This window comes from Halichoeres trimaculatus, unplaced genomic scaffold (assembly GCF_033239565.1).
Source record: "Halichoeres trimaculatus isolate MK-OKI-2021-1 unplaced genomic scaffold, fHalTri1.1 fHalTri1_scaffold_4, whole genome shotgun sequence".
Lineage (NCBI taxonomy): Eukaryota > Metazoa > Chordata > Actinopteri > Labriformes > Labridae > Halichoeres > Halichoeres trimaculatus.
Window position 1 is genome coordinate 19,044,087 of NW_027437182.1, and position 20,386 is coordinate 19,064,472.

General features: G+C 40.5%; 2 protein-coding genes across 3 annotated transcripts in view; both read right to left on the reverse strand.

Annotated features, from left to right (window-relative positions):
- qsox1 (quiescin Q6 sulfhydryl oxidase 1) overlaps positions 1 to 8,172 on the reverse strand; it is a 31,380-nt gene extending 23,208 nt beyond the window's left edge. Inside the window, exons 1-8 of the mRNA XM_074667349.1 lie at positions 7,659 to 8,172; positions 6,777 to 6,877; positions 4,552 to 4,600; positions 4,270 to 4,372; positions 3,228 to 3,318; positions 2,964 to 3,109; positions 514 to 648; positions 193 to 322 (exon numbers count right to left, since the gene is read on the reverse strand). Coding sequence (XP_074523450.1) covers positions 193 to 322; positions 514 to 648; positions 2,964 to 3,109; positions 3,228 to 3,318; positions 4,270 to 4,372; positions 4,552 to 4,600; positions 6,777 to 6,877; positions 7,659 to 7,950 — 1,047 coding nt within the window. The 5' untranslated portion in view covers positions 7,951 to 8,172. The remainder of the gene's footprint in view (positions 1 to 192; positions 323 to 513; positions 649 to 2,963; positions 3,110 to 3,227; positions 3,319 to 4,269; positions 4,373 to 4,551; positions 4,601 to 6,776; positions 6,878 to 7,658) is intronic.
- A 3,068-nt stretch (positions 8,173 to 11,240) lies between these two features.
- The window catches only part of cep350 (centrosomal protein 350), a 31,065-nt gene continuing 21,919 nt past the window's right edge, over positions 11,241 to 20,386 (reverse strand). The window contains exons 29-38 of one of the 2 annotated variants that reach the window (XM_074667650.1): positions 20,106 to 20,302; positions 19,643 to 19,793; positions 18,943 to 19,106; positions 18,641 to 18,774; positions 18,485 to 18,546; positions 16,557 to 18,373; positions 15,611 to 16,135; positions 14,999 to 15,145; positions 14,593 to 14,715; positions 11,241 to 14,207 (exon numbers count right to left, since the gene is read on the reverse strand). In XM_074667650.1, coding sequence (XP_074523751.1) covers positions 14,040 to 14,207; positions 14,593 to 14,715; positions 14,999 to 15,145; positions 15,611 to 16,135; positions 16,557 to 18,373; positions 18,485 to 18,546; positions 18,641 to 18,774; positions 18,943 to 19,106; positions 19,643 to 19,793; positions 20,106 to 20,302 — 3,488 coding nt within the window. In that variant the 3' untranslated portion in view covers positions 11,241 to 14,039. The remainder of the gene's footprint in view (positions 14,208 to 14,592; positions 14,716 to 14,998; positions 15,146 to 15,610; positions 16,136 to 16,556; positions 18,374 to 18,484; positions 18,547 to 18,640; positions 18,775 to 18,942; positions 19,107 to 19,642; positions 19,794 to 20,105; positions 20,303 to 20,386) is intronic. The other variant, XM_074667651.1, reaches the window with a different exon arrangement.

Genomic DNA, 20,386 nt, shown 5'->3' on the forward strand with positions numbered 1-20,386 from the left:
TCATTTCTGGAATCAAAACCTCACTGTGTATTTTGTTTTATTTTGTGTTACTCAGTTTCAAACTTTCATTATTTCTGAAATGTAAAATAAACCCTGGAAAAAAAATACGATTATACAATGTATTTGCTATTAGAAAAAACTGTGTGTGTGTGTGCGTGTGTGTGTGTGCAGTGCTCTCCATGGGAGCTTTACCTTAACCAGCACAGAGATATACTTCTTTAGAGCAGTCAGGGCCTCTCCTCGGATGACGGGGTGAAGAGCCAGCTCCATACGCAGAGAGTAGTGCAGCGCTGACTCCAGATCTGCCATGTACACTCTGGACCTGAGCACACGCGTACACACACACACACCACACACACACACACACACACACACACACACACACACACACACACACACACACACACACACACACAAACACACACAAACACACACACACATATCCTTCATGATACAAAATGCTTACAATGACTTGAGACTGTCCGCCAGCTTAAGCATCTTGTGTGTTCATACTTGTTGAAGGGTCTCCAGGGCTCCACGGTTCTGTTGATGGGGGCACCATTGGTCACCGGCGGAGGCTTTCCTGACCGCACCACCCCTGGCAGCCTCTTGAGGGCGAAAGAGTAGAAAGCACGAGCCTCGATGTTGCTAAGGGAGATGACAAGTGAGATGGACACTTTGAGTACTCAAAATAAAACACCTACACAGCAGTGACATATTTTTCATCCAGGGTTGACATGTTTAAAGCTGGACCTCTTTGTTTCAGTTAATGGGTTCTTGTCGCAGAGTGCTTCAAACTATTCAGTTTTGAAGTGACGCTTCTCGTAAAGAGAGGTTAATGCAGTTTTTACCTTGCCTCTTTGGTTAAAAACTGAAAAGGTGTATGCAAATCAGAAATCCCCATCCAACATGAAAAACAGCAGTACAAACTTTGGGCCACTCAGTGTGTATCTTAAGCATGAACAGCTTGGCTCAAGAGCTGCAAAAAAAACTTAAACAAACACTTTTTCCTGATCCCAACCTTTTGTTTCAGCACTCCACCACTATAAAAAATGTTTTATGGCCACTTTTTTTTGCGACCATATATTTTACACACTTACGGGAATGCGTTTAAAATACTGAGCAGATGGTGCCAGAAGAAGTGGGGAACAGAGAGGGAGATGGCTGACTATTAAGTTGTGTGATAACACTGCAACTGGAACCACAGCTATTAAGATTTCTCTTTTACTCTTTCTCTACCCCTCCACCTCTCGCATCCTCCTCTCATTTGCTTTCTCCACTTGTCAGGGGCAGAGAGAGAAAGAAAAGCAAGAGAGACAGGGAGGGCATCGTAAAACTGGAGCAGGATGGTAATAAGGAGGATGGATACTCTGGGCCCACGCTCACTCACACCAGCCCGGAACTCAATTACACCTGCGTGTCTGGTGGGAGTGTACAGATGTGGAAGGGGAGCCATTCATCCAGCGATCCCAGGGGCAAGCAGGCAGGCAGGCATCAGGGTGTGCTTTGGTGGGGAGGGGGGTTGCACATTCACCTGGGACCAGCACACATTAGATGCATGACGGATGTGAGACGCCCCTGCACACTCTCGCACACACACATACACACATAGACACACAGGCAAACTGCGCTCTCCCAGGATCAATCAGACATTCAGTGATGATGGGAGGCCATCTGTCGCCGTGTGCAGCTGGGGGCTTGTTTGGCAGGTGAAGCCAGGAAAGCAATGGCATTGTTTTCATGCAAGAAATTAAAAAACCTCCCCTCTGTACAGTGATGGAGATGAGGGGGGCTGGAAGGGGAGAGATGGAGGGTGAATAAATAAATCAGCAATAAATCATTTCCTTTTTTGCATTTGTCAACTAAAAAGAGTCCTCTTTGCATGCCAAGTTATTGAAACAGCCAAACAAAGAGGCAGAGAACAGCAGATGAATTTGCAGGGCGAGGAATGATCAGTGACGCTTTATGAAAGTGAATAATGGGAGCGATTTTGATGCTCTGATCCCATTAAGAGGCCAGATGTTTAAAAGTATTCTCATGAATAGGGTTCAGATAATGAGTACAGCACGAAGGTTTTCTGCAGAAAGCAACGCTGTCACACTTGGAACAATTGAAACCAAGGGAAATAAACATGCTTGTGTATTTTATATCAAACTAAATAAATACTTCAGTGAAAAGTTTGTTATGTTTGTAAGTAGTTCTTGTCTGGCTGCTGCTCACAGAAAATGCTGAGTGAAAAAACAAAACAAAAGGAGAACAGGAGCAACACTGCTCTATAACCTCAACTTGTCATTCAGTCCTGTCCATCACAGAGAACAATCAGTACTTCTGAATGCTCAAGTTTCACGTCATTGTTTTATCCTGTAGGAGGAGACGCTTGTTCCTGTTCAGCGGGTTCATCTCCTAATTTGCCCTCCTCTATTTACATATTTACAAAGTAGGCTTGTCATGTGTCGAGTGCCGTCACAAAGCAGCTGTTGTGGAAAGTAGTGGACAATAAAACCGTCAGACAGAGTGTCTGTCCTGGCACTGACATCATCCTGCTGTTACCTTCATTTGCAGCACAACACCACAAAATAAAACCATTAAAATAAAATTTTAAAAAAATGCCTTTTTATATTTTCATGCCTAAGAATACAGACCCACCCACAGTCGTATTCTAATCTTACCAAAAATACAACTCCACTAGGATGAAAATTGGTCAGAGCTCCCCATAGGAAGGAATTGAGAGTGAATTTCACTAAAACAGCCGGTTATAAAATTTTCAAAGTATTTACACATTAGATATGTGCATCATAAAAATCTGTAAGCAATGTTTGAAAAAGCCCGGAGAGACGAAACAAAGGTAATTAAGTGTGGCCTTTCAAATAAAAAAAGAACAAAGGGGGCTTTTTTAACCATATTTGATAGAATAGCTGAAGAGAAACAGGAAACATTGGGGGAAAGTAAGAATGCACACTCACACTTTGAGCCTGGTGATGTTGCCTCCAGGATAGTAAAGGTAGCAGGATGGAAACTCAGTCACACCCAGTTTGTTGACCAGACCCTTCTCAGAGCTCAGGACTCTCCTCACTGCAATGTTCTCGAACTGCAGCAGATCCAGGGTTACCTGGAGAAAACAGTACATAACACAGATTACAATAAAGATTACATTTGTATATCTGTAAGATTTAATCATTTTAGGTGCTTAAAAATCTATCACAGGAGAAAGAAATGTGTGCTGATACCTCTCTGCCAACGTAGGAACCATCTTCTTCAAATATTAGAGCGAGGTGTTGAACATTATTAGTCTCAAAGAAGCTGTCGAGCTCTGCTTGGCTGGACAGTGGGAGGACAAAAGAACAAACAAGTCTTTAGACCATGACTTTGTAAGTCTTGAAGGAAAGCCAAACACAATAAAAACCATGTTTTAAATAAAGAAACAAAGAGATGTTAAAACACAACTACCAACACTCAGTATAGATGTATAGATGTATAGATGTATAGATGTATAGATGTATAGATGTATAGATGTATAGATAGATAGATAGATAGATAGATAGATAGATAGATAGATAGATAGATAGATAGATAGATAGATAGATAGATATAGATAGACTCCCCTTTGTACATCTTTCGCAAAGAATCTATATCCACTCCGCAGACCAATGCATTGAAAAACAGTTGAAACTAAACAGTTACTTCTCTCCTCTGTTACCATGCCTTACTAATAAACTCTGACAGGGACAAAAAGGGTTCAGTTAAAAAACTTCCTGGCTCCTTGTCTTGGGCCTAACTTGACAAAACATTGGTCATCTAAGAAGTATCAGTATTGGCTTACACAATAAAAACAAAAGACCTGCCACATACATATTTCCAGGTTTCCATTCTTGGGATTTTAAGCCTTTATTGAGAGGAACAGTGTACAGAGCAGGAAACTCAGGCAGAGAGTGAGGAGTGACATTATGTAAAAGGCCACAGGTTGAAAATGGACTTGGTCTGTGTATTTCTTGGACTATGACCCCTTGCTCATGGGATGCAATTCCACCTCCAAACCAAACTGGCCACTCACATACAGTTTTAATGGATTAACTTTAGAGCCCAGGTTTTTAATAGTTTTTCTCTGCTGATATTTCCAGCAATTAAATAAAAAGCTTAGGGGAGATGAAACTTCACTTAGATCCATCCTCCTGAGGTCAGATGAGCCTTCACTACCTCAAAAATGAACTAACTACATGTTGGTTTTGAACTAGGCATGCCTGCGTGCTTCTTCTCTTGTGTTGTTATTACCTGGTGGGCTCCAGCGGAGGGCAGGCAGGGGGCCAAGGCTCCCCATGGCTTTCTAGTTGGGCTATGATGTTGTGCCGAAGCCACACTGTATCTGGATATAAATCTGAAAGTCAAAGAAAAAACACTTGATGACCTACACCAAATATCTCCAGTACATTCTTCGATATCTACAATTTTAACAAGTTAGCTGCTCCTACTTTATCAAAGAGGATTACAGCCAGTGTCTTCTTTACTCGTACTAGAACTGAGTGACTTTCATGTGTATCGTAGTGGTAACAGTACCTTTTATTATATGTCCTAGAGCTCCAGGCTTTGAATAAGCACGGAAGAACTGTAGAAAAAGAGCAAGAGTAGGTTTGTGTTACAAAGGAAGTAAAGAGAAAGAGAAAAAGAGAAGAAGGATCTGATGAGAAGGCCATTAGAGAACCAAAGCCATGTTGTGTAAAGTTTGGTTATGTTGGGGGGGGGGGCAGCTTCCCCTCTGCCCGCCTTGACCCCCAAATCCTTCCTGGTTAAAATGAGTCGCAGATGTTAAAGCTCCATTGTGTGTTCAAACAGAAGGGGCTCTTTGTTTTAGCTGCTTTTGCTGGATGACAGTGAGGAGAGACAGGGACTGTGAGCAAACACAGGCTAACGCTGACCAATCAGATATGATAAAAATACAAATGCAGGTGTTGGAAGCTGGAGCTCTTCTGCATTTTGGCTGCAGATCATACAAGTTGAACTGCAACAGGAAATGACTGTTGGATCTGTAGTACTTTGATATTTAATCTATAGCTTTTTGTCACCCTGAAGTTTGTTCAACAAATGCCTTCTTATTTGAATCAATAAAGCCTCCTCCTAACTTTGGGTTTGATAGCACAACAGGATTGGAACACAACAGGTAGCTTCACGTCCACTACCAACATCAGTTCATTACACAATATTTGCCAATGGCCAATGTTAGTTGACTCTTCCAATACAGGTTGATACCGATTTAATCCATGGGTGTATTTCAGAGGGAGACGGACCCTTCTTACAAAATGATCACACAAAATAACACTGAGTCTAAGTTATCTTACTGACGCAAGGCTGAAACCATAATGTAGCTTTCAAAGCGGAAGCTTTTGTAGTTTGAAACCGATATTAACCATCAAAGGGGTAAGTTTCATGAAATCAATCAAAAATCAATTTCTGATATCTGAGAAAAACTGTATTTTCTCCTGAAGATATTTCATTGTCTACCTTTTTTAGCGGTTGCTAGGTGCCGCCCTGTTGGCTATGGCTGCCTTTTGCAGCAGCTCTCTCTTCTTTGTCCGTTTCTTGTAATTTTTTCGTCTCTTTTTTGTAATCTTTGTATTTGGATTGGATCATTACTTTGTATGACTCATTTGTTGGTCATGGACAACAATTTTTTTGTGGCTGCATTGTTTTCATGTGAACTCAGCTCTTAGCAGCCTGTAGCATGTCAATGCTAACTGGTGTAAGGCCTGATGTCTTCCCACAAGGTGAGAAGAAGGAGGTGAGGACGACGTGCTGGTTCTCAGGTTTGAGCTAAGAAGTCACAACATGGACCTGTCCTTCCATCCATCGTTATTGGGAACATAAGATCTATCTCCAATAAGATGGACAAGCTAGCTGTGCTAACCCAGCAACAGAGGGAATACCAGAGGGCAGAGTAGCATCATGCTATTCACAGACATGGCTAACAGAGCTAACATCAGACACCAACGCCACATTGGAAGAGCTTCACCTGCTGTGAGCAGACAGGATCCAGGAGACAGAGATGGAGCATGACTGAAGAAGCTCAGTCCTGGACCCTGTGGAGGTGGAGGCTGGCTGAACTGGAGGATGACGGACAAGTTGTCATCATCTATTTTGTTGTGGACCTTTTTAAGTTACTAATGCTAAAACAAGGTCCATAAACTATATAATATATGGACAAAGTCTCTGTGACACCACCCATCTGTTTTTGAACAGAGTAATGGAGTCAATGGTCAGCAGGAGCCATATTGGAATTGCAGGCTCAAGAGGCAGGCTTTGAGCCTCCTTTCAAATAGCTATAGGGTGCCAGACCTGTCAGCCACATGAGCTGTGCCTCTGATTGGACAAACTCAGGAGCTTAATACTCTTCAGTGCGTGCTGAATGATATGATTACATGCTGCACATTTAGAATACTTGCCTTGTACAAACAAGAGTCCAAAGGTTGATTAGGTCAGTGTCACACAGGGCCATGGGAAGCACTTTACTATATTATCACAGTGAAGTATCTACTGAAACAGAGGGACTCAATAGCAGAAAAGAACCAATTTGCTATCTGTTGTTTTGGTACACTGATCACTACCTGACCAGATAACTAAGTAAGAACTATTTAAATAATTCAGAGTTAAGGGGCAGTTCAAGATTCCTTATCATCATCTCTTAGTCATGTTTGTCTCTGGTCAGTAGATTTCCAAAACAGAAAATCTCTAATTCCTGTACAAGTAAATTTTAAAAACAAAACAAAACAAAAACAAATGTTAAATACCTTTACAGTGGGATATCCTCGTATGTTATAATCAGAGCAGACTTTGAGGTTCACCCTTTCAGAACAGTCTATAGCTGCTAGGTCGACCGCTGGCTTCCATTCTGAAGAAACATCAAATAAAAAGAGGGGGACAGATAGAGAGAGAGAGAGAGAGAGAGAGAGAGCAAATATTTGGTGTCCTTTCTAATGACACTGGAAAAGGTCCCATTGTCCCTTTGTAATGTGTGCCAACATTTCTATGATAATTTAAAAATGAGTGTCTGTTTAATTTTTTTTTTAACAGAACAGGTATTGCAAGCTTAATTTGTACTATTTATATAATGATTTACCCAAGAACATGTAATTTCTTCAAGAAGGTTAAAAAAGGTACATCAAACAAATTAACCTGCCCTTTACACATCATCAACAGGTTAATTTGTTTGATGAGAGGAGGCACTTTGAGGCAACATTTGCTGCTGCTGCTAGTGTGGGTCAAGGTTATGAAACAAACACAGGACTGAAACGCTTCCATGACTGAGGCCTGAGTCCTGTGAACAGTTATTCTCATGGCTGTGTGATATTTCTTTTGGCTCATGAGCTACAGAGACAAAAACTCAGCTGGAGGATGTGATGGTGACTGAGCAGAATAAGAATACATTTATGAAATCACATGCTCCAATTAACAGATGGGGAAAACATTCCGGTGATACAAATGAAAGGTGTGATCATGGCAGTAATACAGCAAAGGGAAATAAAAGTATTATAAACATAGTCTTAAAATGTTGAACTAGCCTTTTTATCCATAAAACTGAAAAAGATTAGACACAACACTGTCTGCATGTTTTATCACTATAACAGTCTACTGTGATCAACTTAAGCTAGTGACTTGCTGCGTGTACATACCTTTAAGGTCTCGAGCAAGACTTCTGTAAACCGGAGAAAATGCGACGCAGTGTCCACACCACGAAGCGTAAAACTCCACAACCAAAGCTGCAGAGGAGTTCACCAAAACTTTTCCCACAGTATCTCGACTCAACAAGATGACTTGGTCAGACGCGGTGTACAGTCCAGCCTCCACGGTGGAGGGAAAGCTGAGACAGAGACATATCCAAACCGCAGAAATAGCTATCTTTTGGGGACATTTTTGTATTTCATTGGTAAACCGAGACGTGGCACGGCCGCAGCGACGCGCCATCTTCCTCCTCGGTCCGAGCTGCTGCAGCTGATCGCCCGTTGGTCTTCCTGCGGCGAGTTTCCACCTCTGTGCAACAAAACTTGACACAACTTCTCCTCCGTCTCGTTTCCAGGCCAGCGCAGACTTCGGAGTTCCTCCCCCGCGTCCACTTACTACTGCCTGACCAAAACACCGCTCTCAACAAACACACCCTCCCAACATGCCCGTTTTCCACTTTCTGAACCTGTCCGGATTCATTTATGAAATGTTTACACCAGGTCGTTGAAATGACGCACAAAGGAAAGACATAAAGACTGATTTTTTCCAATTTCGTGGCTCAAAAATATATTCAAATTATTTTAAGGAAAACTTTATAAAAGGAAAACTATAAGGAACTTTTCCACTCGTTTCTAACCACGACCTTAAACAATTAATCAATAAAAGTAAACTTGTAAGGTCGGTTCTCGTTTTTACCTAAACGCATCACGTGGTCTTTCTCAGTTAATTGGGTTATCTCTATGACAACCTAGCATCTCCTTCAGCTGCACCAAACGAGGGTTAAAAGTGACCTTATACATGGATGGAGTGAATATTGAGCAGGTAGGGGAGACTGGGGAGAGTTGCAACACTTTTTACATTACTCTCAGTTACTCAGAGAATATTTGGACTAGTCTCACCAAATCTTTACATATTAAACCTACATCTGTCTGCTAAATGCCCATACCATTTAAAGATAGCTACATATACCATATTAATCACAATATTAATTTGAATAGAGGAATTCAGACGTTGCAACTGACCCCAAACCTGGGGACAATTGCAACACAGATCAGGGACGGTTGCAACATATAAAAAAACATTAATTTTTCACTAATTATTCACAGTGTTTTGTCTAAATAGGAAAAATACGAATGTTATGACCCAGAGTGGGCTCAAATGCAATTTTCTTTTCTGTACAGCTTTAAGGTATTTAATTAGTTTTGTTTTGTTTTAAACATGGGCCTACCTTGAGTCAATGTGCAGATATTACTGAAGCTATAAAAACTCAATATTGCATTTTGGGACAAAAAGAATGGAATAATTTCTTTTTTGTACATTTTCTCTATTTAGATGATTCATTCACTATATGACAAGTTTACATGACACATACAACATACAGCAATAACTAATTGCTAATTTTTGCTTAACGAGTTATTTGGGATGTTATTCTGTTTATCATTAGCATTAGTTTCTCCATGATTACCTGTTCTGTACATCATGAGCAATAAAATTATTAATTTTGCCTATTTTGAACTAAAAATCTTAAAAAATATGGTTGTGTGGTCTCTTCTAATATGACTAACCTAATACCATGGGGACAGTTGCAACAGTTGCAACTGTCCCCATGGTACCAGTCATGACAAAACACCAAGTGCTAGCTAGCCACGTTGACATTGACACATGCTCACCATGTCATTTAATAATCAACAAACAGTGATTCAAACTAGATAGATTTGGATTCATTCATACATAAGGTCAGGACAGTATGACAAAAAAAAAACAGCTCATGAAAAAAGCTACTTTCATACCTCCAAAACAACTTTACTTGATAGAAGCAGGACCAGATGCTCAATATGGCCCCTCTCTTCTTGGTGGGTAGAGGGTTTAACTGAGCATGTGCAGTGTGAGTGTCATCACTCTAGCATGTTTCTGATTAGAGAAACAAGGCTTGTTGCAACTGTCCCCAGTCTCCCCTATCTGAGTTTAGGTTTCTGGGAATCATAATGGATGAAAATATGACATGGAAATCACATGTGTCATATGTTAAAAGAAAGTTATCAAAGAATATTTTATTCAGAATAAAGCCAAGGATGTTTTAGATTGCAAAGCAATGAGAATGTTGTACTGTTCACTTAAACTGCCTTATCTGAGTTATTCTGCAGAAGTGTGGGGTAATACATATATGAATAATATAAAGCCTTTGTTTTTGTTGCAGAAGAGAGCGATCAGAATCATTAACAAAGTCAAATTCAGAGAACACACCAATAGTTTATTTATTAAATCAGGGTTATTTAAGCTTCCAGAGATAATAGAGCTTCAGACATTACTAGTTGTGTTTAAAGCCAGAAACAGAGCTTTACCAGAAAACCTACAAAAGCTATTTGTGTTTACCACAGAAGATCAAAATCGTAGAAGAAAATTTGATTTTAAGCACCAAGTCGCTCGACCTACTTTAAAGCAAATGTGTACTTCAGTTGTAGGTGTAAAAATATGGAATTTTCAATCACAGGACTTAAAGGGTTGTGCAGGGACTCATCAATTAAAAGAAATGTATGAATGCAAAAAAATTAGTCAATACACACTAGAAAATTAAATTGGATGCGATGCATGTTTTGAGGTTTAAATTTGAACATTTTTTGGAGTTCTTTATTTTATTGTAGGCTGTTTATTTGCTTTTGTTTTGTTTGTGTTTGTTGTTAAAATCGATGACGGGTTAATGTAGGCTGTTGAAATTCAACTGTATGTGATGTCAGACCATCTACTCTTTTTTAAAAGTTGTTCAAGTAGGGGCAGACAAATATAAGAGACATTTCTCTTCACGCTGCTCCTTTCATGATTGTGTTTGTTTTAGGGTGTAATGTGCACCTGTGTATGGATTTGGTCGTCAGCTTTCATGTATGGAACAAATTAATAAATAAACAAATAAATAAATCTTTTACTTGGAAGCTGTGTTGAATATCATAGAAATTCAGTTTGTCCTTACCTGGAAGAAAAAAAAAACTGTTGTAGTTGTTACCGAGGCCAATTCAGCCAACAGTACTTTTACATACAGTTAAAGATTTTTCCGCAAGGATTTCTGGAAGGTAAGTTAGAGATTACTAAAAAATAACACAATATAAGGATGTTTTCAGTGTTCGAAAACAGAAGAATGTTTTCCCATAATCTTAATAAACATGTTCTTCAATATAAATGCACTTAATTGTCTTGGAGTTTCCAGTTCAAATACTGGCACATAAACTTTGGACTTATTTCCCTCAGCTCCTTCACTCCAGCATCTCCAGTATTTGTAGTAGGATTTCATACCTTGCCATTACATGGACACACAAGGTTTTATGGTTTTGATGTAGGTTACCAGATGCCTAAACATGACAACTGAGCTGAAGGATCCGAACACTTTTGACTTGCAGTCCATCTGTATCCACAATCAAAGTCAAACAGCTGCCTACGCTGAAATAAACCAGGACTCATTGCATGTCAGCTTTCTTTTAGAAACAGTGAAAGCTTTATTTACAATTCCATACAAGTTCATTTAGTTAACAAATATATACTATGCACATATTTGCAAAGTCAACAGTTTTTATTTTACATCAATCATTTAGGTTGCAGTAACAATGGGTCAGATAGAAGAGACAGTATATTTACACCCATAAAAGAATTATACAAGTCCTTGAGTGCATTCATCACACTCTTACAGCACATTATTATAAATAATCACCAACGTTTCAAAAGAGAAAACTGTAGAGCGACAGGATTAATTTTGATGATCAGAATCATTCGTGCCTGCTTTTGTATACAGTTATTGGGACGCTCTAACCTGGTAAACTGCTTTATCTCTAAAGAAAACTGATCTCAGAGAAGCAGACAGGAGCGACCCCATCCAAAGCCAAATAGCTCCAAGCTTCTTGGAGACATGTCCAATCTACAGGCTACAGCAAGTCTAAGCTGTTTGGTCCATACGTAAGACCAAATACTGCATAGTTACAGAGGGGAACTTAACATTGTTCCATATACAATCAATTGAAGAGGACAACCACAGAGGGTAATAAAGGCTTGCAGAAAGTGTTTCTAAGGTACTAGTCATGTCACAATTACAGTTACATATGCCCAAGGAACAGACATATAAGTCGTACAGCATGGAGGAAGTTGGTGTCAAATAATTTTGCTCTTTTTTCTTTTTTTACATCAAATAATTTACAGTTTGACCATACAGGTTAGAAACTCTCAAAACATTGACAGTATAAGAAAGACTGTGTATAGTCATTTCAGTACCAAAGTGTCAGGGAGGATCAACAAACACACACGCCACAACCAGTTTGTAAATAGCTTGTTGGATCAAAGCAGCACTGACCATGAGGACCAAAATTAGCCCTTTGTTGTATCCAGTCCTACGTGCTCAGCATCATCAGCTCTATGACGCACACTGTGCAGCTTGTAAGGGTGGAGTGTCTACAAACAAGTTCCTGATACAGTTTATCAATAAAATGACTCAACTGTGTCAATATGCATTCTGACACGGACAAGGAGCTGTTGACATTTATGTGATTAATGTGATGCAGGTTACAAACATCTCCCAAAAGGCTGAGGCTGAAGGAACTGAGACTGTTTACAAAGACTCTCAACTAGCTTTCATACAAAGAGCGATAAGGCAGAAACAGAAGTGTTGGCATACTGGTTAGAAGGAAGAAGGGTCACTGAAGGATCACAAATAGGTGGCGTACAGCAGTTAAAAGAGACATTCAAAGCAAATAGGTCCAAAGGATGTTGAGACATCAACCAGGTTTGTCAACTCAAAGAGGCACTTGAACTGAAAGCTGCGACCATCGCTGGGCTACATTCTGCTTGGCTGGCCAGTCTGAACTTGCCAAGTGTCATAAAGCCAAATTTCAGATAGTGGAACACAAAACAATTTTGCAACACAACTAGACGTTTTAAGAGGTAGAAACCTCACGCAGGACTTCAGATAAATATAAGGAAACAGCACTTTTTTTCAGTTTATCGAAAGAGCTCAAATCCAGCATTTTAGTACCATCTTGTGATTTGATTCTCTGAGTATTAAGTCAAACCACTTCCTATCTCTGACTTCCATATTATACACATTAGGGAACATAGTATGTTGAGGCTCAAAAAAAGTTAAGTGATCAATTGACATCTCCGAAACAGCATGACTTGGTTTTTGGACACACAAAGTTAATGGATGTGTTATTTTTTGATGGTAACACAGAATAGTGACAATGAGGAAAGCAACACAGTGCGAAAGTTAGTGAGAAAAAAAGTTAACTGAAAATCACTGGACAGACATTTTCTTAAGTTTAAGTCAGAAGAAAACCTGTGATACAGATCAAAGTGGGACTCATGGGACCATCTGAACAGTTATGGACATGGGTTCAGAAAAGATTAGAACGATAAACCTATGAAAATTATATATAAAGACAGTTTTTGCCACTGTGTTTGTTTTCTAGTTACAATAAAACTCTTTCAACCTCCTACATAATATATTGCCAAGTTCACATTCACATTTCGATTTGTGCTTTTTACAGTTTCATTCAATATTCAATTTTTTCCATGTTGACAATCATTTACAATTCAGAATAATCCTCTTACCTCTTTTCAAACATTTTTACACAATAAATAAAACATAAATGGAGGCTTTTTTTTTTACAATATCTGATCTCAGTGATGTTTTAGTACAGCACAGACTGACAACTGTAGAGTGAAAAAATTAAATTGTCTTAGCTCAAGCTAGATGAAGTCTATGCGCCGTGGACTGAGGCTTAAGTTATTTCTTAAAGTTAATGAGCCATATAATAAATAGCATGTCACTGTCAAATCAATTGTTTTTATCTGCTTCTCTGTTACAATTTTAAAATCCATACATATATTTACTTTAACATTTATTACAAAATATAACAACCTGCATTTGTTTCAGGTGGATTTTGTACATATTCAAGTCCTCAATGGAACAAATAACTTAGCAGCATTAATGAACTTGAAATGATAACAAATGGCACAGTCAGCCCTATCAAAACATATTTTCATTTTGCAACTGGTGTTTATAAAAGGACCAGTTTAGTAGGAAAGGATCGACACCAGATGATGTTAAGGTTTTATGTCTAAAGCAAATTATAGAAACACTAAATTAGCTGAAACAAATTCAGCAAATTAATGTTATCGAAACAATTGTTCAGCTGAGAGGTAATGCTGGGAGTGAAGGCATCTGAGGGTTGCTGTTGGCACACCAGCTGGTGGAAGACTGAGCAGCAGTAGGCAAGTTAAGTAGAGTTCACTGTGGTAAGGGAAAGAGGAAGGTTGAGCTAGAGGTTGTAGTTAAAAAATCAGAGACAGAGAAGCCGTCAGGAGAGAGTGTCAACTTTGGCCCTCTTGTCGTAGATGAACGTAAGCATGTTAGCAGTGTCTTTCAGCAGAGTGTCAAAGATGCTGTCTGCCAGCTGCATTTTGACAAACAGCTCGTCCTCGTCATAGTTCACCCACTGGGCCTCCTCCTCGTGCAGCTCCTGAACCTGGGGGACAAACAAAGTCAGGTCCTGAACAGTGACTCATAGAAAGGTAAACATGTCCAAGCTAGAGAATCACTAAACACTTCAGTTTAAATATGGACATTTTAACCAAATAGACTTCATACTACTAACAGATCTGATGATTTTTCTAATATTAGCTAAAACATTACCATTTGGGATTTTATATTTAAATCTGTCAACCCTTGAATATACATTTTCATAAAACTGTTCTTGCCCCAAAGTGGAAAGAAAAAATGCTCCAGATAACCCAGAAAAACAAAAGTTGAAGGACTGTATGAAAAGAAACTTTATAAAGTGGGTTAAAACTTTCTGTGTATCAGAAATTTCTACCCTTCACAACAATGAACAAAATCGTTTTGAAACCTACTAATATGTGATCGACTCTGTCCCGTTTCTTTCTGCCAAATTTGAGCATCTTCTGCCAGTCAGTCTTCTGGCACTGATCCTTTGTCAGACTGAAGAGTTTCAGGACCTCTGCTGTGATGAATTTCTGGAGCACAAAATAAAAAAAAGGCAAAGTGTTATCACTTGTGTTAGAGGCATGATACTGCATTTACATTTGTACAACTATAAAAGAGTTGATTACCACACTCTAAAGTTTACTGATAACCAAATAATAAGAACAAAGCCACACTCTGAGGTCTGTTTGTTCTCCTGGAGACAAAACTCAGAAGCTTTAACTGATCCAAAACTGGACCTTTAATACAGCAGGACCAAGTAGGGAATTTTGCTTAAGCACTTCAAGGAACTCACAAATTTCAGCAGTGCTTTACCTGGACTTGGGATATGTCTCCAGCTGCTTTCACTCTATGGAAGAAAGAGGACTTGATACGACGTGGTTTGACCCACTGAGGCTGATCAGCATTGGGGTCCTCAGCGTAGATCTCCTGCATCATCTCCCATGTCAGGTCATACACAGCCTGAAAAATAACAAAGCAGAGAGAAAAGAGTGCTTGAGTAAGCAAACTGAGCATTCTAAAGTTTAGTAAGATGGGACTAGAGAAAAAGTACCAAAACCAAAATTCATTAAAAGTGTTTACATTCCAAGCAAGGTTTCTGACCATTCAAGGCAATATTTGGGGCAAGAAAACCAAGTCCAAGATACTGAAACAGCAAACTAAAATATATGTACATATCTCTGTCATCTCACTTAGTTTAAGTGCTGACTTGGAGTCTACACATTTTGTCTTTTCACTACAGTAGCAGAAATATTGTGTTATACTGCTCCAGCATAAGTGATTAGAAGAAAAGAGAAAGTGAATTATGCAGCTGGATCGTGTTGTGGTTATACAACACAGAGGCTTTATATCCTCACAGGCTATCTTAATGGTTTTCTTTTTAATCTAGACTTTTTTTGGTATTTTGAACTTCTCCCCCCTGTTCACCTTTCTGTAGCTGCGAATGGAGACAGCCTCCTGGTCCTGGCTGCCCGCCTCTTTACCCAGATATTCTTGGGAAGGTTGAGGGTTTGGCAGTTGGGCGAGGGTCATTCCTCCCTCAATCCCCAAACCACAACTGTCCCAGATCTCCTGAGTAGCAGTATGGACCATCTTCTCCACCTCTGTGGCTGAGTGGGGCACCACCATGGCAGGCTGCTCAGGAAGTTTAGGTGGCAGTGGGAGAGGGGGTTCAGGCCTAGGGGGGGTCTTGACCTGCTGTTCTACACCTGATGAAGGAACAAGCCCCCCTAGGGCTGTTCCAGTTGATGAGCCTGACCTCCCCAGCCTGGCCTCCTCCTCTTCCTCTCTCTGTTTGAGTCTTTGCTGTTCTCTGCGGGAGCTCAGGCCAAAGTCCTCATCGAACCAGTCCTGATCGTCTCCAAGCTCGTTGAGAAGTTCGCGGCTGAGTTCCAGCTCTGCTAGTTTTTTGGCGAGCTCCTCTTGACCGTTGGCCCCCAACACTGGACTCTCCTGTTGTAATAGACACAAAAAAAGAAGTGAGCTGTTTGCTGAAAAAGAATTTTAAATTACAATCATTCATAAATGTAAAGAAACTATGAAATGTCAAGTCACAATATAGACCATCTATTTACACTTCTGATCTTGTATTAGTTTTCTTTCTTTCTTTCGTTCTTTCTTTCTTTCTGAGGCTTCAAACACATTGATGTTTTCAGCAAAAGAGGTCAAATCCAATACAGTCTGTCAACCCTGAGTTGGACTTTGGTTGTACAAACAGGTCAAATCAACAAGTAGTGTTTGTCAGTGACTTGATTATATCATTTCCCCACAGTAGGAATTACAACATTTGGCCAAGATCACATTTAACACTTCTTAAAAAACAATCCCTCAAACTTTCATTATCAATTTATCAAAGAATCAGAAGCACACTTACGGGTCGGTTACACAGCTCTGGAGAAGACAGCTCTTCTTTTTCTGCAGTCAGGAAGAAGGGCAGACCATCTTTTTGTTCAACAGAGGGGAACCATTCTTCTTCTTCTTTAGCATGTTCAACAAACAGCTCTCCATTCATTTGGTTGGCAGCCTGGATCTTCTTTCCCTTAGCCTTTTTGATTTGGGCAAATTGCGTCACAGTGTCCTTCACAAAGCTTTGGAGGAGCTTGTCTGCACATGTGTCCAGTAGGTCTCTGTCTTTTTCTTCATCCTTAATGTCTCTTCTGTTGTCTGTGGACAGATCTACAGAAGGAAGCTGGCAAGGAGAGTCTACATCCTCTTTCTCAACAGTTGTAATTTTCTGACTTTGCTTCTCCAGGACAACTTTCTCGACGTCAGAAATGAGGAGGTTAGTTGGTGTGTCTTCAAAGTCCAACATGATGTCTCCCGTGTTGCCATTAGGAATAAGCTGCTCTGTTTCTCTGTTCTGCTCTAAAGTGAGGTTGGATCTGACCTTGTCAGCAGGCTCTTTTGAATTTTTTGCATCACCAGAGCCAGACACCATAGAGGATGTGTCTCCTTTTCTATTCTTTAGATTTTTGGATTTTTCCTTGTTTGTTTTGCGTTTTTCCCCGCCCTTATCCGACAGATCATCAAAGAATGAGTCCTCATCCTCTGTGGTGTCTGTGTAGATCTCAAACTTGTCTGGCAGGTGTGTAATCTTGTCTGGAGGAGCAAAGATACCATGGCTCTCGCCACATTCAAAGTATACGATGCCATCGTACGTGCCATTGTTGTTTCCCTCAGATTTGTCCAACTCCACACCAGCCCAGAAGCCGTTAGCGAAGCTAGTCGTACCTTTGAATCTCAGAGTGCCAGGCTGAACACCACCAACAAGAACACGATCGTCAATGTTGAAACTTGGCATCTCATCTTTACCAAGAGGGAAGGCAGGTGGTGAGTGGCTGGAATTAACCATGGCCTTGCTGTCACGTTGGGAGTCTTCTTTGGGGCTGTCAAGATCCAACAGTCTTTCAGATTGGATGCTAGCAACACTCGTCACTGAATGATGACTCAGATCTTCACCTATCTCCTCCTCCTCCTCCTGGCTTGCTCTGCTTGGTGAGTCCTTTCTTGAGCCCTTGGTTTCTGTTAATGACCCTGAGATTTGAGAGGTGGGCTTGGATCTTTGAAGCTCTCCTCTGGTTGAAGAATCTGCTGATGAGTCAAAGTCATCATGATAGCTGTCTGCTGTGGGAGAAGAGGCGTTTACATCTTTTGTAGGTGCCTCCTTCTTTGAGGTGAATGCGACTGAGTCAGGGGGGCAGGAGTGATTGCTTGATGAGGAGCTTGGATGTGAGGAAGTTTTGAGGTCCATTGCAGCTGAATGTGGAGGACTGGAGGCAACAATGCTAGATTTTACAGCCTCTTCAGCTTCAAATGACTCCCTCGTCTTTATCTGATTATCCTGCCCTGTGCCAACAGAAGAGGAATACAGCTTTTCTTCACTAATGGAAGAGGATGTGGCTTGAGACTGTTTCTGCTGAGAGTCCATACGGTCTTCTTGTTTAGAGTGCTGATCCTGAAACTGAGAGCTCACTTTTACCCCCAGCTCTTCCTGAATGCCAGAATCCTTATGAAACACAATGTTCTCTCCTTCTTTCATAAATGCCTGGGCTTCTCTAGAGGAGAGCTTTATAAGACTTGGACACTCTGGGCTGCCATGAACTGGAGTCGGAGTGACTGTTGGTGGGTCTTCATCTGACAGTTCTTCAGGCACTGAGGTTGATCTACTTACATCAGGTAGGGGGCGGAAGTCTGGCACAAGATAAAAGATCAAAATATCAGAGAAATATATATCATATATATCATTATGAAATAAATAGTCAATGTAAGGTATGTACAAGCTGTAGTTAGTGTATCACCCACCGTTTTCTAATGCAGCATCAGCTGGCCGCCTTTCAGGCTCAGAGATTTTGCTGGTTTCAGATCTAAAGGAGAAGGATTTACTTTTAATAATCAGTGATATTTCAAATTCATCATCAGTACAGATTATTTTGTGTCATGTTTCTAGCAGTTTGGTACCTGAGAGCAGCTGGTTTAATGCTCGACTGCTCTGAGATTGATGTGGAGTCTTTCGTCGGGGACTCTGAATCAGGTGTTGAGTCTGGCTCCTTGTTCAATTCTGCTTTTGTTTTCTCAATGAAGTTGTCATAGTTCTGAAAGAAAGTATGTTTCAAATGTATCAAACACCACATGAATTAATGCAAGAACACACACACACACACACACACACACACACACACACACACACACACACACACACACACACACACACACACACACACACACACACACACACACACACACACACACACTAACAGTACCTCCAGCTGCTTCAGCAGGCTAGCCTCTTGTGCCTTTAATCTCTCCTTGTTCCTTTTCTTCTGCTCTTTCTTCAGCTGGTAGGCCATAAATTTTCGTTTCCTGAGTTCCTCCTTCAAGGCCTTGATGCGGGTCTCTATGTCGCTCTGGTCTGAAATGGGTTCTCCTGGTAAATTTAGATGATAAATCACAGTTATAATGTGAAACTCGTGCCAGACCTCTGATTAGCAAGGAGTAATCCAACTTTGTACCCACTTGAACTCATACCCAATTCTTTTAGAGATTAGTGTACACTTTCTTACCAAGAAATGTGTCGAGATATTTTTGTGACTGTTTTTTGCTTTCTATGCTATGGACAATCAGTACTATGGATTAAAGGTTTAAAAAACAGTGTGACAAACAAATTCAATACATCCAGCTACAATACTAGTCCAGCAGGAGGGTTTCTTGTCTGATAACTTAGTGCAATGCAAAGTGTTCTTCACCACTATCACACAGCTAAGCAGGTTAGGTATCAGGGAAGTGCTTGCATAATGTATTCCTGGCAGCATCACATTATGCCTGACTACACACAGCCGGCAATATAGCTGCATTATGTACAGTCTCTCTGGTCTCCATCCCCCTCATTCTCTGAAAACTATCAGGAAGTGTTAACACTGTAACTATTGAACATAGAACTCTTAGAAGTCACTGGTTACTCACCCGTCTGTGGGGCCATGGGACTATCAGTTGGCTGAGTGCGGGTGATGCTGGGGGTCCGGGAGGAGGAGCGAGGTTGAATCCTGGTTTTGCTGCTGCCGTCTAAAGAAGAGGAAACTGGGCTGTGGCTGCCTTTGAATGGAGACTGGACCAACTAAAAAGGAAGAGGAGGAGGGGAGGAGAAGGGAATATTACTTGAGGATATAAAAGCATGGTAAGATAGAGTGATGATAGGGTGTCTGGATTGATATTTCACATGCACAGAAAATGAACAAATCCATGATTCCACTCTTTTGAGACTGGAACAAAACATCAAGCGTCTGTGAAAACTTGTGAGTAATATCAACAGATTTCTTTTGGAAAGAAAGCACAGCAGCAAAAACACCTCACAAACATAGCACATGAAAGGGAAGTTTTGGAGAAGCTTTATACACCATAACACCCAAGCTGAAAACCATAAGCTTACTTGTCTGTTTGGAGAGTGGGACGCTGAAGTAAAGTCTTGAGTGTAATTTGCAGGGCTGCTCTGGACAGAGGCCAAAGGTGTTTCAGGGACTGATGCGGGTTGCACTGCTGGGCTTCCTAGTTGCTGAGATTCTAGTCCTTCTGTGTGTATACTGGACTCGGGTGTTCCTGATAAACCATCAGCCTCACTCACATATTCTGAAAGTATGTAGAACAAATAATCACGGAGAATCCTTTGTTTTCAACATTCAGTTTGATATTGATAACAAACATTCAGATTGG